This window comes from Cnephaeus nilssonii (assembly GCF_951640355.1).
Source record: "Cnephaeus nilssonii genome assembly, chromosome: 13".
Classification (NCBI taxonomy): Eukaryota; Metazoa; Chordata; class Mammalia; order Chiroptera; family Vespertilionidae; genus Cnephaeus; species Cnephaeus nilssonii.
Window position 1 is genome coordinate 52,300,362 of NC_137084.1, and position 17,693 is coordinate 52,318,054.

The following is a 17,693-nucleotide window of genomic DNA, read 5'->3' on the forward strand; positions in this document are numbered from 1 at the left end:
CTCAATAGAGCTGGCAGGTGGGCACCATATCTGAGTCTCCATATACACTGTTAGCCCAGGCCTGGTAATTACCTGAGACCCCACACCACCCAACTTGTCAGGTCACCCACGCCAGTTCCAGTGGCTCTTGCATAAAAATGGCCTGTCTTGGCTCATGCTGCAGACTTAACTAAAATCTCTCAAACAAACAGCATCTGGCTTTGGCATGCCCATGCTTCTTGGCAAGAGACCCCAAGCCTTGATTCGCAGCTTGGTCTCCCCTGGACACCTCCAAGTCCAGCACAATTTGCAACCTTCTACAGAGCGCTTTGTAGGCCATACTGGGTGACCCAGGGGAAGGGCACAGTTGGTGGCTGACCTTGGCCTGCAACACCCAGGTGGTTTGCACACAATAAAGGCAGATAAGGACCTGTGGGTGCATTAAGTTTAAATTCTCTGGAGGATTTTGTCTCTCCTGGTTAAGGTGAACCGCATCTTCCTTTTTGCCTCACTGGAATAATAGTAAACTTTATCACAGAGCTGATTTCATTCTGCTTGCATTAAAGTGAGTTGACTTTATGTCTCTCTTTCCCATTAGAAATTTCTGATTCCCCCATCAGAATCACATTGATACATTTTCATCCCCTACAGTGCAGAAGAGCCTCCATGATATGAGTTAAACATTGGTAAAAATGTCTTTTTTTTAAAAAAAAATATTATTTTTAATGTTGACATTAATAGAGATGTCCTCCATACAACCCCTTTGTAAAAATTCCTTTTAAATATATCATCATTCAAAAATAAAGAATTACAGGTGCTAAGTGAAGATAAGATTGTAAGGATCACCAGATTTAGGATAGCATCCAATTTAATTATTCACTTTACTCTGATTCAGCACTTCCTGCATTTAAGACACTGTAATAGGCATTAGGAATTTAAACAAGAACCAAAACAGTTATTTTTCCAAGACGTCAATAAGCTTTATATAGAGAAACACATCCCCATCCATGACCTCTGTATGGTGACAGTACAAAAAAGCATAACTGGCCCAGCACAATCCCAATAGGACCAACAGAACTACCCCACTCTGCAGGGATTTGGCAGGAGTCTGCTTTCGGGAATATACATTTAGTTCTCAGTTTTCTTGTTCTCCTTGTCTCAGTAAACCAAGCCCAGGTATAACCCCATGGCCCCTATGCTGGGTACTGCCATTGGGTTATTGCCTGGGTATTTCTGGTTGATTCACGTTTATCTATGTACACTTCCATGACCTAGGGCAATTCCCACTCCTCTCCAGGATCAAAGGAGAAAACAGTTCAGAGCCAAGTAAACCAGCCAGAGGGGGCCCTGATATCAAAGATAAAGATTAAAAATAAAAAGTGTTCCCTATAAAATTAAAGAGTTCTGTCTATGGATTCTCTAGAGCCTTTAAGTGCTTTGCTGAGCAGCTGGAGGTCATCAAGTGACTCAGCTAGACGGATGCCTGCTAATGAATGCTAATGCTTTGCTGGGAGCTTAAAACTAGTATTTGCCTTAGGGCTGTGCTGAATAATTGCTGGTAATTGAACTGTAAAAATAGCTAGGCATTATTTATATACTAGTGTCCCAGTGCATGGATTTGTGCACATTGAAAGGAAATTAATTAGAAGAAATATTTTAATATCACTAGAATAGAAGTGTCAACCAAATTCATGATCAACAATGACAGATTGAAACACACACGTGTGTTTGGCACCAGCGATAGCTTTCTATGCATCCTGCCTGCGTGAGTCAACTTAGCCTTTTATATATATATATAGAATAAAGTTGCTTAATTAGACCTGCTTTCTGATGTAGCTAACTTTTTCCAGCCCAGTGAAGCACCCCAACTTCTCTTTCAGGTAATTGTCAGCAACACAGCAGTAAATATCAACACAAAGAAGATTATTATTGTAGATCATATAGGGAGAACAAAGGGTAAAATATTTAACTGCAGCTGTATTTGACTATTTTGTGCAGTGAGAAAACCTGAAGTCATTTTCAAGGTCCACCATTTCTTCTTCTTTTTAGTTGGGTCAAGTTTCTTAACTTTCTAAATCTCCGTTTTCTGGCTAATGAAAAGAAAATAGGATTCTTCTGAGTCTCCTATCTACCGACTCCAGGACTTCTGTGAGGATCAAATGAGATGAGGCACTGGAAAACACTTCACAGATATTTGGTTAAAGTGTAAAATGTTTGCACCTGGCTATAAAGCAAGTTGTGTTCTTGGGCTGAAAAAAATCCAAGGAGGCTAGTCGCTAGGGGGAGGAAGCTGGGCGTTGCTATGTGATGTCATTACCTGGCACCCACAGCAACCATTTCTGGGCTGGGCTGTGGGCTGCATTTTGTGCCATGGGGTCTCAGCAGTGTCGGCTGTGATTTGGTGGGCTGTTGCTCCAGGCTGGTGGTAGGGCCTGTGTCCCACTTTGGGGAAGCCAAGTGTTGCTTTGTCAGCGCCAGGTCCACGGTGCTGTTTCTTTGTAAATGACCAGTGTGTGTCATGGAAGCTCCTGCATTGAGTGTCTGCCCCCCTAGTGGTCAATCTGCATCATAGCAACTGGTCAAATGGTTGGAGGGACACTTAGCGTATTAGCCTTTTATATATATAGTATATCTTTTTAATAGAAATAGTGTGATGCTCAAGGAGCTTTAGAGTTCCTTGCAAATATGATTTAGTAAACACGGAGGACAGAAAGTCCTTTCTTTCATACCACCAGACACTGTGGTATGGAAATGATTGACTTCTTTTATTTCTTTTTCATTTTCAGATTTAATTCTGGGGTTTTAATGCATTTTAATTTAGCCCATGAAGAATTTTTGAGTATTTTCATCACATTGCCAAATAATTGTTATTAAGGCCAAAAATATGTAGCAATGAATACTACAAATAACGTGTAAATGTAGCTAATATCTATTGAGAAGTCTTTTGTGCCCCTATGTGAATTGACTCATCTAATCCTCAGAACATCTCTAGGGGCAAGCACTGTGACATTCACATTTTGTAGGAGAGAAAATTAAAGCTCAGAAATTTTAAGCAATTTGCCTAAGGCCAAAGAACTAGTAAGCTGCAGAATGTTAAAAATGATATAAAAGGAGACATTTCAAAATGGAGTCAAAGCCACCATCCCAGAGGAGCTGCCTTGCTGGTCTTAACACCTCAAACCGTTGGAATGTTTGAAACGGGAAGAATAACCTGGGGATTGGGCCAACCCATCCTTATATTCCAAACAACTGTTTGTAAAGCTAATCAAAAAGCAGACATTTTGACGAAGAAGACCGCAAATTAAGGACATTCTTTAGAATTAGCACAACCCTGAATAGTTAGAAAATAAACCAGCTTATTTGTATGTATAGAAATTCCATCCCTAAATAATTAGCACCAATAGAAATTCATTCCTTCTATTTATGTAATTATTTCCCTTTACTTTCTCATAAATACCCCCTGCCTTCACCTCATAATTGTAATGCTATTTGGGTTTCTGTCTGAATCAGTGCTTCTAGAAGTACAATACTTTTTTATCTAAAATAAACACTTATTCCCTCTTACTTTGGCTTTTAATTTTTAGTTTAAAAAGACCTTGGGTTCATACCTAGTTTTTGGCTCTGGAGTCTACACTTTTAACCAGCAAGCTCTAGTGCTCATCACATGTCAGATATTAGTTAACTACTTAATTCTCATATACCCCATGGTATAGCTCTACCAATATGATATCTACTTGATAATGAGAAGATTGGTCCAATCAATGTCAATCTGCTAGTAAGTGAAAGAACTAGGCTTTTAAATTTAGTTATGTTTGGCTCTCTGATATCTGAAATCCCATCCACTACAGCCTCCCATAGAAGATAGTATAGCTATTATTTTCAATAGCATATTGCATTAGAGATAAAATAGATTTTAAAGGAAAGAGAAATGATTTACTAAAATATTATAGTAACTATCAACTCATACTCTTCTAAAATATTTAAAACATTTAAGCCAGTTATTAGATTTTTTTAAAATATGTAAAATACTGTTAAGCTAATATTAAATGTCATCATTCTGAGAAGCAGAGCTCAGAGGGCTATTCCTAAAAATTAAAACAATTATTCATCTCACTGTTTATGTGATTTTCCCAGGGTAACTGCAATTACCTCAAGAGAGGTAATTTTTTTCGAACATTTAAAAAAATACATTTTAAGTTATTTTGACTATTGCAAATATAAAATGTTATTTAGTATTTGGGTATAACAGATTACAGATTGAGTATTACAAAATCAAATCAAATCCATAAGTGTTATAAAAAAATAATTGTTGCTTCAGGATAGACTATTTCAATTATTATTATCATTGCTACTATTTTTCTAAATATCTGAAAAATTAGGAAGTATTAATATGCCAGTCAAGTCATGATGAACCACTAGGACAGTGGTCGGCAAACTCATTAGTCAACAGAGCCAAATATCAACAGTACAACGATTGAAATTTCTTTTGAGAGCCAAATTTTTTAAACTTAAACTTCTTCTAACGCCACTTCTTCAAAATAGACTTGCCCAGGCTGTGGTATTGTGGAAGAGCCACACTCAAGGGGCCAAAGAGCCGCATGTGGCTCGTGAGCTGCAGTTTGCCGACCACGGCACTAGGATGTAAAATTTATAGAAAAAAAATATAAATGTTTGTTGTTATTATTATTTATAAGGACATTCCTACATAAATGTATTCTTTTCTTGTATGAGTTCAGATTTAGAGTTTCAATAACCACTTATAATAACCACTATTGCAGTATCCCAGATCTCTTGTTATATACTGAATATTGGAAGATAAAAGAAGAGAGTACATCATAGATGGGTTATAGTATAAACTTTAACAAAATGGTTTGTCATTGGTGTCCTACTATGAGTCATTTATGGTTTTATTACCTTTAGGTCCTTTGAACAGTTTGATTTCCACAACAGTCTCCAGAATGGGTCGCCTCCTACGCACGTACAGCCGAACAATAGACCCTGCCTCTTTGAGGGCCTCCACCGCTTTACTGTGGGAAACCTCTGACACATCCACCTCATTCACCCGCAAGATACAATCATTGACCCTGAAAGAAAGGAAAAATGCAAAGGTCAGAAGTGTCTAGGAGACTTCTCAAATAATATTGTTATGATCTTCTAACCTGATGAAGAGGGGGAGCAAAGAATATCAGCAATTTTTAAATGCTTAAATTTGGAAAGAATATTTCAAATTAAGGAAATTTACCCCCCCCCACACACACACACCTTAAACTCCTGAGCTTCCCTAGCTTCCCCACATTGGCTAGTCAAGTCCCATCCTAAACTCCAGTCCATTCTGAATAGTTCTGCTCCAGGCGTGGTGTAGTTAGGACACATGTTTTAAGGTCTCTGCCAGTTACATCATAATTTGATTGGCTTTAATTGGTTGGGCCAAGGGTTACAGACTTAACTACTATGGAGTATATAGGATACCTTTGTAAATAATCCAGTTATTAATTAATAACAGGAAAGGAGCAAAGGGAAGGTTAGGTAATATAGGAAAGCCATTTGTACAACTTTGCCAGAAAGCTGTAGTTTAACACTCTCCAGATCTGTTCCTTGCAGATGGCTGGAGGAAGAGACTGGACAGTAGACACATGCCCAGTAAGGTCTAGGTGAAGTGGGATGGTGCTTGCATGTCAATCACATCTGGAAATAAACCATTGGCCACAATAGGCCTGGCTACTGTAAGCGTGGAAGATTTGATATTTAAACTCCAAAACAAAGGGAGTTTGCTCTCTTGGCCCACCTGGCCCCTTTCTGGTCCCAGATCTCTTCCTGTAGGGGGCGTGCTCCCCTGCATTTGCTCATGTGGCCCACAGCCATGTGGACCCCACACACAATGGATCAATGGATTACAATTAGCCTCATGCTCTGCCAGATTCAGCTCCACCATGAAACGGAAACTGGACACTGGCTTTGCTTCTAGTTCTGTTGAAACCCCAGCTGCACCTTTACCAGGACTGATTTAAGGGAAAGGGGACTTTGGAAACGGAGGGATATAATTTCATGCGAATAAAAATCACTCATTCTCTGTGCGAGTCTTAGATAATTCTTTTTCTCAAGATATTGTAAGAACCCCACTCCCACTAGCATCTGAGAAGTTCCACCCATGCAATTCTCTGATAACACAGAGATATAACAAATGTGACTTTATAAATTAATTTTTCTTTACTTTTTGGAAAATCTGAAAAATAAAACTATGTAGAAAGAACACACACACACACACACACACACACACACACACACACACACACACACACACACATATCTCCACCATCTAAAATAAACCTATAAGTTTATTAGTTTTCTGGCAAATTACCTTCTATTTTTTGTTTATTTGTTCGTTTATTGTTTTTTTCAAATTCATCTCATAATATTATAGATGTTGAAGTTCAGCTTTCACAAAGTTAAAAAAGAATCTCAGACAATTCTTGCCCTAGATACTTACTTTGAAAGCTAAGAATTATGATAAAGTCTACATTAAACTTTATTTTTTGCCATTTTCTCAGGGGAAAAAATAACTTGACTTTTCCATAAAGCTTTCCAGGTATTTTATAGTTTTATGGCTAGAAACTTCAAATCTCTTTCATATCCATGATAACAATTAGTGTTAATATTAGTAATGATTAAGAGTATGTAGCTGAGACTAAAAAGATTTTTTCCCTGCCTCTAAGTATCTTTTCTAATATTCCCCCTTCTCAATTTAATGTGTTGCTCAGCATGAAAAATAGGGGTGACTCTTGCTTGACACCTCTCTCCCACCACCACCACAACACATTAGGCTCTACCTGCAAAGTATATCTGCAATCCATCCAGGATTCACCTTCACTGCTAGCAACCTAGTGGCTGAAGTCAATGTCCTTTCTCACCTGGATTACTTCCACAGCCTCCTGACTGCTCTCCCCACACCCTCTCTTGTCACCTTTCAGTCCATTCTCCACACCGTGGCCAGGGTGAAATGAACATGGTTAGATGCTTACTCCCCTTTCATTCCCCAGTTCATTCTTCCACACAGTGCCTAAATTCGTTTAGGACATCTATGCCTTAGCAAATATTTGTTAAATGAATGAAGAATAAGTCTAAGATTACCACTTATTATCATTATAGGCCTCATTAAGCTTTAATTCCTATTGAAGAAATAAGGATGCAATATCTACCTTTTAATATTTCTGCTCAGATTAGAAGATATATACATAGTACACAATGCAAATACCTCCCACTATGTGACAAGCATTATGCCATTTGAATAAATCAAAGACCCACAGTTCAGTAAAATAAGCATAGTTTAGCCATGGCCAGTATAGCTCAGTTGATTGGAACGTCATCCTGTACATCAAAAGGTGGCAGGTTCAATTCCAGTTCAGGACACATACCCAGGTTGTGGGTTCAGTCCCAGTTAGGGCACATGCAGGAGGCAACTGATTCATGTCTCTCTCTCTCTCTCTCTCTCTCTCTCTCTCTCTCTCTCTCTTCCTCTCTCTAAAATCAATTTTTAAAAGCAGAGTTCAGTGCTTTCATAAATACAATCTATAATAATCTATAATAATAAAAGCATAATATGCTAATTAGACCGGACAGCTGAACAACCTTCCGGACGTCATTCTGGACGTCCTTCCGGATGAAGCCGCAGCAGCAGGGCCAAGGCAGAGGCGGTTAGGGGTGATCAGGCAGGCAGGCAAATGGTTAGGGGCAATCAGGCAGGCAGGTGAGTGGTTAGGGGCGATCAGGCAGGCAGGCAGGTGAGCGGTTAGGAGCCAGTGGTCCCTGATTGTGAGAGGGATGTCCGACTACTAGTTTAGGCTTGATCCCATGGGATCCTTACGGGATCGGGCCTAAACCGGCAGTTAGACATCCCCCGGTGGTTCCCAGATTGCCAGAGGGTGCGGGCCAGGCTGAGGGACGCCCCCCCCCCCCCCACACACACACCAACCCTGTGCACAAATTTCATGCACAAGGCCTCTAGTATTTTTATAAATATAGTACAACAGCCAAACACAAGTAATTTTTAGTATAAGTATTTCCAAATATGGTCTTAAACATACTTCCACTAAAAAAAAGTATTTATCTTAATAATAATTATTATTGTTTTTATCTGAAATCCAAATTTAACTGGCTGGGTGTCCTACATTTTAATTTGCTAAGTCTAGTAATCCTATTAATATTCTGCATTGGCTACCTACTGGAGAGACACTGGACTAGACAAGTAAGCCAGGGATCACTTCCCAAAAGACAAAATAAATTTTGAATTAAGTATTAAAAGGAAAATAGGAATGAGCTAAGGAATATAACACACGTAAAGTGCTCTTTTTTTTTTTTTTTGCCAAGTCATGAAGATCCATCTGAGCTTACTTAATCAAAAAGATTTATTCAAATGGCATAATGCTTGTCACATAGTGATAGGTATTTGCATTGTGTACTATGTATATATCTTTTAATCTAAGCAGAAACATTAAAAGGTAGATATTGCATCCTTATTTCTTCAATAGGAACTAAAGCTTAATGAGGTCTATAATGATAGTAAGTGGTAATCTCAAAGTTCATGCACTATACCATCCACACCTCTCTGGTTTGGTAAAAATAATTTTGGACCATGGCCAGTGTGGCTCAATTGGTTGGGCATCATCCCATGCACCAATATGTTGCTAGTTTGATTCCCAGTCAAGGGCACATGCCCAGATTGAGGGCTCCATCCCTAGTGGGGGGAGTGCAGGAGGCAGCCAATTGATGTTGCGCTCTCACATTGATGTTTCTCTCCCTCTCCCTTCCTCTCTCTCTAAAAATCAATAAGCTATTAAAAACATAATAATTTTGGGACTCTCAGCAGGGTCAAAGATCATTCTGGAAAGCAGAAAAGCAAAGCCAAGTAACAAAATTTAGATCAATGGTTCTCAAACTTCAGAGTGCATTGGAGTTACTTGGAGGGCTTATTAAATCACACATTGCTGGGCTCCACCCCTAGAGAGTCTGGAGCAGAAGAGGGGAATCCATATTTCTAACAAGCTCCTAGGTGATGCTGGTTGGGGTCTATGCTCTGAAAACCACTGCTCTGGATTTCGAAGGGTCACTCTACTTGGCTCGTGTGTAGTTCATTTAAAAATGAACAGGTGTACTAGTATTCAGTCTTAGGTAGACCTAACTGACTATGATAAAAGTCCCAAGCTCTTCCTCTGGACCCATTCCCTTCAACGCTGCAGCTTTTCATTATTTGGAATGAAGTCTCTAATGGAATCTGGACCGGGAGACTACAGCTGTCATACCATGTGAGGCTATGAATATGTGAGCCATTTTCCAATACTCATTTCATATCTGAGGCTCTTTTCCTTCAGCAAAGACCAATTGATAGCTGCTTCATTCTAGATTTAAAAAATAGGGCTTCTGCTCTTGTCTCTAAATTCTGGGTGAGAGTTACTCAGGTTTATGATCCATAGATGCCATCTCCTAAAATGAATATACTGTTTTTCACTTTTCATTTACCACTTCATTTCCCTTATATAAAATGCTCATAGGATTCTCTGCAGCTGTCATCTGGGAAAGATCACAGCTTTCCACAAGGGGGGAAGAAATTGCTATTTCAGCATCGGTAATTGGTCTTTTGACACTTTGCCAGGAAAGCAGAGAGGCCAGTAACAAATCTCAAGCCAGGTAAATTAGTGAACATAACATGGGAAAAAGGCAATACGACTGGAAATCACTTAGCCCACTAGTCCAATACTCTGTGCATAGATGGAAATGCATGTCATCTTTCATGAAATAAGGCTCTGGTATCTCCCAAATGGATTACTGCCGTAGCTTTCCAGTTAATTTTACTGATGCCAAGTTAACTAGTCCCCGCCTATCCATTTCATTCTGACACATGACCCCAGGTCAGCTTCAACTTCCTAAAGCAACCCTACCATCATCTGCAAACTTCCTATAGCAACCATAATGTCATTTCCCTTTCCCTCAAAATTCATCAAGAGTTACTTAGCCTATATAAAACAAAAGCTGTGTTTAATTTATCTTCGTGTTCTTAGTGTCTTGTACACAATTGTTACTTAAGAGTACTAGCAAATAGCATCATGGAAGGGCCTCTAAATCTGGCCTCTTTTTATATCTCTTAAACCCCTGCACCAGCCAATCTACATCCTCACTGTCCTGAGAACATAATGAGCTCATTCATGCCTCTCCATTTTATTTCATGGTGCTTTCTGCCTCCCAAATGCCCACCCCAAATCAGCCCTATTCAAGCTCAGGGCACACTCCATAGCCTCATAAAATATTTCCTTATCACTCAAGTTATCATTGCCCATAAATCCTGAAGTACAAACAAACACATGGTAGATTCTCATAAATTGGAACCCAGTATAGATGTGTTTTTTTTTTAAATTAAAAATAGAACTACCATATGATCCAGCAATTCCACTTCTGGGTACTTATCCCAAGGATATAGTACACTAATTTAAAAATATATATACAACCCTATGTTCATTGCAGAATTACTTCTGCATACCAAAAGCCAAGATATGGAAATAACCTAAGTGTCAATTAATGTATGGATAGGTAAAGAAGATGTGATATATCATTTGGTACCCCTGCAGAATCTAAAAGTGAGTACTACACATTAAGCAATACATTTTAAAATGCTGAATTTGATTTCCTATTTTTATACTCAAATCTACTCCAATCCCATACATTTATATTGACCAGCATATATAAAATTCCTAGTTGTACATTTTCTTATTCTACTTTGATTTGATTTGATAATATTGATGAACATTTCAGTGAAAAGTTGATCATGGTATGGTGGGAAGAATACTGAGTTATAAACCAGATGTGAATTCTAATCTTGGTTCTTCCAAGAATACTGAGTTATAAACCAGATGTGAAATCTAATCTTGGTTCTTCCACTTTCCATTCAATTGAGTCTTTTTTTTTTCATCTCTGTGTTTGAGCTTAATGATTTTGAAATTCTCTTCAAGCTCTAGTGTCCTGTAAATCTGAGTTCAAGGTCAGCCTGGCCACTATCTATCTCTACTTGGAAGTCTGGAGTGCTCTTCAAATGGAGCATGGAGCCAAATTATCCTTATCTCCACTCCACTGAGCACTCTTTACTTCATTTTTATTTTGTATCAAGGTAAATCATTCCATCAACAAAAATAGAGAGTTCTCTTCTCTCAGCCACACATCCAATCTGTCACATATGTATATATGTATTTTAAGATTTAGAGTTTTTCTGTATCTCCACTTATCCTATTTAAGATCTGACCCTTATTGTCAATCACCTAGATTCTGGGGAAAAATTTGTAACTAGTCTTTTTGCCTCTAATTTTGCCCCTTATTTATAATCCATCTTCCAGTTATTGCCAGAATGGTGTTACTGAAATACATAGGGTGTCCCAAAAATGTATGCACACACTTAGAATAATTATAATGGAAGTGTTTATTAAAATGTACTTCATTTTCAGTATTGAGCTGTTAAAGTGTGTATACATTTTGGGGGACACCCTGTATACCTGATTGCTTTATTCCCCTGCTTAATAGCCTTCAACTGCTCTCCATTTCCTACTGCAGATTTTCAAACATCTTTAATATCTTAACAAAGAAGCTCTTTCTTCAAATCTTACCCAGAAGCCATGTAATATATACTTATAATTGTTTATATAGAACAAAGACAAAGTTTCTGTGATCTCTGCAGTGGTGAGAAAAGGGAATCAGAGCACCGTCTATTGGAAAGCCCTCATATGTGATCCCTCTGAGGGCTCTGAGGAATTCAGAGTCCAGGTACCATAGATGAATGAGCAGGGGCTAGTGAGCACTGAAAGAAACCCGGGGCGGCCCTTTCTCCAAGCCAAGTGCCCTGGTGCTGACCTGTGTCTCCTGAAGTAGGTATCATTTTCTAATTCACATAAACCTTCCTACGGTCCTATGGTCCAATGCTCACAGGGCTCTGTGGAATATAGATTGAGTCTACCTGTTTTTTGTTTTTTAATAAAGCTCAAAGACCTTCACATAACACATAAGTCCTTCTACAATCTGGTTGCTCTTCACCGCCCCAGTCCTGTCTCTTGCTATATCATTACAGTTTCTCTAAACATCATGCAGGTTCATGGTCCAGGCTGCTTCCTCTGTCTGGAATAGCCACATCCAGACCTCACATTTTTGTGAGCGCCTTACCAAATTTTTAAAGACTAATGCTCATTCTGAAGTCACTCTACAGTTTAACAGTAGGATAGAAAAACAAACAATTAAAATTCAGCATGATAAGTGCAAGAGAAACATAGGCTTTTGCAGAAGCATAATATGGGAGAACCTTATTTAGTTTAGGGAGGCCAAGGAAAACCTCTTGGGGCAACTGAGGTGGCTGAGATCTAAAGGCCAAAATGAAGTTAACCAGGGGAATAAGAGAGGGAGAGCTGACCCAGGGATAGCTTTGTGGCTGGTAAGGGGAGGAGCAGAGATCCAGTCTTGAAGGAATGTTAAGGAACTGAATTTAAACTTAAAAGCAACAAACAGTAATTGTAATGCTTAAATGTTTTAGAAAGAGCTCTCTAGGTAGAGTGTGGAGATGTGGAGGCTTAATTAGATTTTTGTGGTGGATTAAGGGCAAAATATTGTTAATAGAGGCCATTATATAATTGTGATAAAAGGTATGGTAGCCTGAATTAGACCAGTGGCAGTGGCAATCAAAATAGAGAGAAAGGGACAGATGAGAGGCCTAATAAGAATTTACTCGATATGCTAATGGGTTGCATGTATGAGTGTGGAATAGGAGGAAACATTTTGCTTAAATGTTTATCTCTAACTATAAAGAGCAAGTCACTTGAGCTGAGAAATTCTATCTTATTCATTTTTGTATCTTTAGTGCCTACCATGGTGCCAGGCACAGAGTTGGCACTGAATATGTTTGATAAATAAATTAATTTTACAAGTGGGGAAGTTAGTTTATGATATCTTCACTGCCAGTATCCATGTCTTTTCCTCATCCTTCCCAGTGATTTTTTTTCCATGGGAATGTGTATCTTCTCATGTCATCTCACTTATCCTGCTATAAATATAATAAACTCAAAGTTAATCACTCTAAGAAACAGGCTATGATTCCCAGGCATATTTGTATTAAAAATAATAAAGAGAGGCTTCTGGTCAAGATGGCTGTGTAGGTAAATGCAATTTTTCAACCTCCCACAACTACCTCAAATTTACAACTAAACTATAGAACAACCATTCAGAACTGCCTGAAATCTAGCTGAACAGAAGTCCTATAGCTAAAGATATAAAGAAGAAGCCACTGTGAGATTGGTAGGAAATGGTGGAGATGCAGAATGGGCAGGTGCCACGCCCATGTGTGGCAGTTAAACATCAGGATGAATATTTCAGCTGTGGGTGTCCCCCCTGAGGAGACAGGGGTCCTAGCCTCACACCAGGCCCCCAGCCCAGGTTTCCAATGCTGGGAAGAGAAGTGCTGGGATTGTGGCTGAGTGCGATGGAAGGCTGCTAAAGTTTCACGCATTCCTCTTACAGGGGGTCACATATTACATTTCTCAGACTAACTTACTCTGAGCTCTAGTGCTAGGGTGGCAGTTGCTGGGTGGGGGGTCTTGGACATTCAGGGAGGAGCTGGAATGTCTGGTATCTGACAAGGGTTAGAGGGCCAGCTTTCTCCCAGATGGAGGTGCTGGCGGAGTCCATTGTTTCTTTGCTGGGCCCTCCCCCACAGAGTAGGAAGGTCCCATATCTGAGTCTCCATCAACCTAGCTAACACTGTTAGCACTGCTGTGGTGAGAGCTCATGCCACCCAACTTGCACAAGTGGCTTTTCCATACAGTCTATGTTGGCTCATGTTGCAGACTTTTCCTGAAATCTCTCAAAGGTCCACAAAGCCAAACAGGCAGCATCTAGCCTCCGAGTGCCTCATATCTGTGGCTAAGCTGCAGCCAGCCTGGGTTCACAGCTGGCCTCTCCCAGGCAACTCCAAGCCCAGCACAGGAAGCAGCCATCTGTAGATTGTTTTGTATCTCATTCCCGTGGCATTGGGAAGAAAATAGCTGCATCTGGCTTTGGCCTGAACCACCTGGTAGGCCCCAGATCCAACACACAGTGGGGACAGCTTCAGACCACAGCAAAGCACAGCCAAACTCCTCCATGAGTGACACACTCAAGGGGTGGACTCAGTGGGAACCAGAGCCCCAGTGCAGTGAGTTCTGTTTTGTGGGGTGGGCCCCTCACAGCCAATCCCCAACAGTGGTTGTGGCCAGTCCTCTCTGCTGATCAGTTTGGTAGTAAACCCCTTCCTTTGATGTATCAACAGCACTCAAGGCTCAGCTACAACAGGAGGGGGCACACAGCTCACACCTGGAACTGCCAGCTTTGGTAATCAGGGAGGCTATGCCACTGGGACATCTATTACATAAGGCCATTCTACCAAGATCAGGAGATGTATTAGCTTTATCTAATACATAGAAACAAACACAGGGAGGCAGCCAAAATGAGGAGACAAAGAAACATGTCCCAAATAAAAGAACAGAAAAAAAAAACTTCAAAAAAAGAACTAAATAAAATGGAGACAAACAATCTACCAGATCCATAGTTCAAAATTCTGGTTATAAGGATGCTTACTGAACATAGGAGAAGAGTAGATGAACTTAGTAAGAACATCAACAAAGAGATAAGAAACATAAAAATAGAACTAGAAAACATAAAGAACTGGTCAGAAATAAAGAATACATTAACTTAAATGAAGAATACAGGCAAACAACAGTAAAGTAGATGAAGTGGAGGATAAAACAGCAATTTGGAAGATAAGGAAGCAAAAACCACCCAATTAGAACAGCAAAAATAAAGAATAAAACAAGTGAGGATAGTGTAAGGAGCCTCTAGAACAAATTCAAGTGTGCCAACATGTGTGTGTTGGGGGTGCTGGAAGAAGAGAGAGAGCAAGAAATTGAAAACCTATTTGAAAAAATAATGAGTGAAAATTCCCCTAATGTGGTGAAGGAAATGGACATATAAGTCCAGGAAGCACAGTGAGGCCCATAAAAGATGAAGCCAAAGAGGCCCACACCAAGGCACATAAAAATTAAAATGGCAAGGGTTAAAGACAAAGAGATAACCTTAAAAGCAGCAAGAGGAAAGCAGTTAGTTATCTAGAAGAGAGCCTCTTTAATACTATCAGCTGACTTCTCACCAGAAACTTTGCAGGCCAGGAGGTATTGGCAAGAAATATTCCAAGTGATGAAAAGCAAAAACCTACAGCCAAGCTATCTACCAAGAATCTACCTAGCCAAGCTATCATTCAAAACCAAAGGACAGATAAAGAGCTTCCAAGGCAAGAAAAAACTGAAGAATTTTAACACCACCAAAGCAGTATTATAAGAATGTTAAAGGGTCTTTAAGAAAATGAAGAGAAAAAAGATAAAATATGAATAATAAAATGACAAATATATATTTATCAACAATGACTTTAAGTGCAAATGGATTAAATGTTTCAATCAAAAGGCATATGGTGGCTGAATGGATAACAAAAAAAACCCTTACATATGCTGTCTACAGGAGACTCACTTCAGATTAAAAGACACACAGAGACTGAAAGTAAGGGTGAAAAAATCTACTTCATGAAAATATAAATAAAAATTTAAAAAAGCGGAGGAAGCAATGAATATGTACACCAGCCAAAACAGACTTTAAAACAAAGGTTATAATAAGAAACAAAGAAGGATCCAGCAATTTCATTTCTGGGTATTTATCCAAAGAAACCCAGAACACTAAATTGAGAAGATATATGCATCCATACAGACATTGCAGCATTTTTTACAATAGTAAAGATATGAAAGCAACCTAAATATACATCAATAGATAAATGGGTAAAGAAGAGTGGTGTAAATATACAATGGAATATGACTCAGGTATAAAAAAGAATGAAATCTTGCCATCTGCAACAACATATATGAACCTAGAGGGTATTGCACTAAGTGAAATAAATCAGATATAAAAAGACAAATGCCAGATGATTTCACTTATGTATGGAATCTAAAAAACAAAATAAATAAATAAGCAGGACAGAAACTGACTCATTGATACAGAAAACATTTTGATGGTTGCCAGATGAGAGGACAGTTGCTGGGATGGGTGAAAAAGGTAGAGGAATTGAGAAGTACAAATTGGTAATCACAGAACAGTAATGGGGATGCAAAGTACAGCATAAGGAATATAGTTAATAATATTATAATAACTATCTATGGTGTCAGATGGGTGCTGGATTTATTGGTGTGATCATTTCCTAAGTTATATAAATGTCTAGTTATGAGGTTGGACACCTGAAACTAATATAGTGTTGTACATCAACTGTAATGAAAAATTTAAAAATGATTTAAAATTAAGAATAAATAAATAAGAATTCCAGTGAGAGGACAAGGTCTAAACAAAAGCAATTGATCACCAATGATCAGACTTCAAATGTCAGTTGAAAGATATATCTAACACACTCACATGAACATTCAACCTATATTTATTGAGCATCTGCTATACAGAGCCAGGTATTATGTAGGCACTGAGGACACAGTGGAGAATGAGTAACAAACCAACAGCCCCTGATGTAGAGGCTTGGGAGGAGAAGAGTTAGAAGACCCCGAAGAAATTACAGGTTCAGAAGACTATATCATTTACATAGGAGACTTGTTTTAGCTTAAACACATATTTAAACCTTTAGATTTTATTTTAATTTCAAGGTTTTTTAAATTACTTTCATGATTAATTACTGGAGCTCAATTTTCATAGAAAGAGGAGAATTGAACCATAATCAAGAATTCAAGTATACCATATGGCAAACTGCTTGTAATAGTGTCCCTTATTTTGTACTGTTCCTCATTTATGAATATAAAAGTTGTGCCTTAATGTCCCCCCATGGGAAACATGAAATATCTTATGAGCCAACTGACATTCTGTACACTAGTACTTATGCAGAGCAAGTATATATTATTTGATGGCAAGTGATGTAGGCAGTTTCTGACATGTAGAAATATTTAAGAAAAAAATGTTCAGCACTTTACAATCGTAAATATTAAATCTCATGGTGAGTAAATTCATTGGTTGTTATAGGAAACCATTTTTTAGCATTTTTACAGTTCAATAATAAACTTAATTCATTTGATTTTATTATTGTCCTTCCCTATGAGAACATAAGTTCTAGAAATAAAATCTTGTTTCTAATTTTCCTTTTTTTTTTAAAAAAAATATTGATTTCAGAGAGGAAGGAAGAGGGAGAGAGATAGAAACATCAATGATGAGATAGAATCATTGATCAGCTGCCTCAAACCGTGACCTCCTGGTTTATAGGTTGACACTCAACCAGTGAGCCATGCCGGTTGGCCTCTAAATTTCCCTTTTTTATTGCCAGTGTCTGACACAGCTCCTCACACAATAAGGCATCACCATCCACTCTGTTTTCCATATTTCTTCATCCTCCATCTCTAATCCATCAGCAAAATCGGTTGCTTCTAACTCCAAAATATATTCTGATCCATCCATTTCTCTCCATCCCCACTACTACTACCAAGCCCAAGTTACCATCACTTCTGTCTGGAAACACTGGTTCCTGTTCTCTATAATACATTCTCTACATGGTATCCAGAGATCCAATTTTTAAAATTTAAGTCAGATGGTGCCACTCACCCCTTGCTTAAGCCCCTCAGGTCCTTCTATAG

The 17,693-nt window shown here is 38.7% G+C and overlaps 1 protein-coding gene across 19 annotated transcripts in view; it reads right to left on the reverse strand.

The window, feature by feature from the left end:
* The window catches only part of DLG2 (discs large MAGUK scaffold protein 2), a gene marked incomplete at its 5' end in the record, with an annotated part of 1,931,014 nt that overhangs the window by 531,254 nt on the left and 1,382,067 nt on the right, over window positions 1-17,693 (reverse strand). For all 19 annotated transcript variants that reach the window (XM_079787296.1, XM_079787299.1, XM_079787298.1 and 16 more), the window contains one exon: window positions 4,894-5,063. In XM_079787296.1, the coding sequence (XP_079643422.1) occupies window positions 4,894-5,063 (170 nt within the window). The remainder of the gene's footprint in view (window positions 1-4,893; window positions 5,064-17,693) is intronic.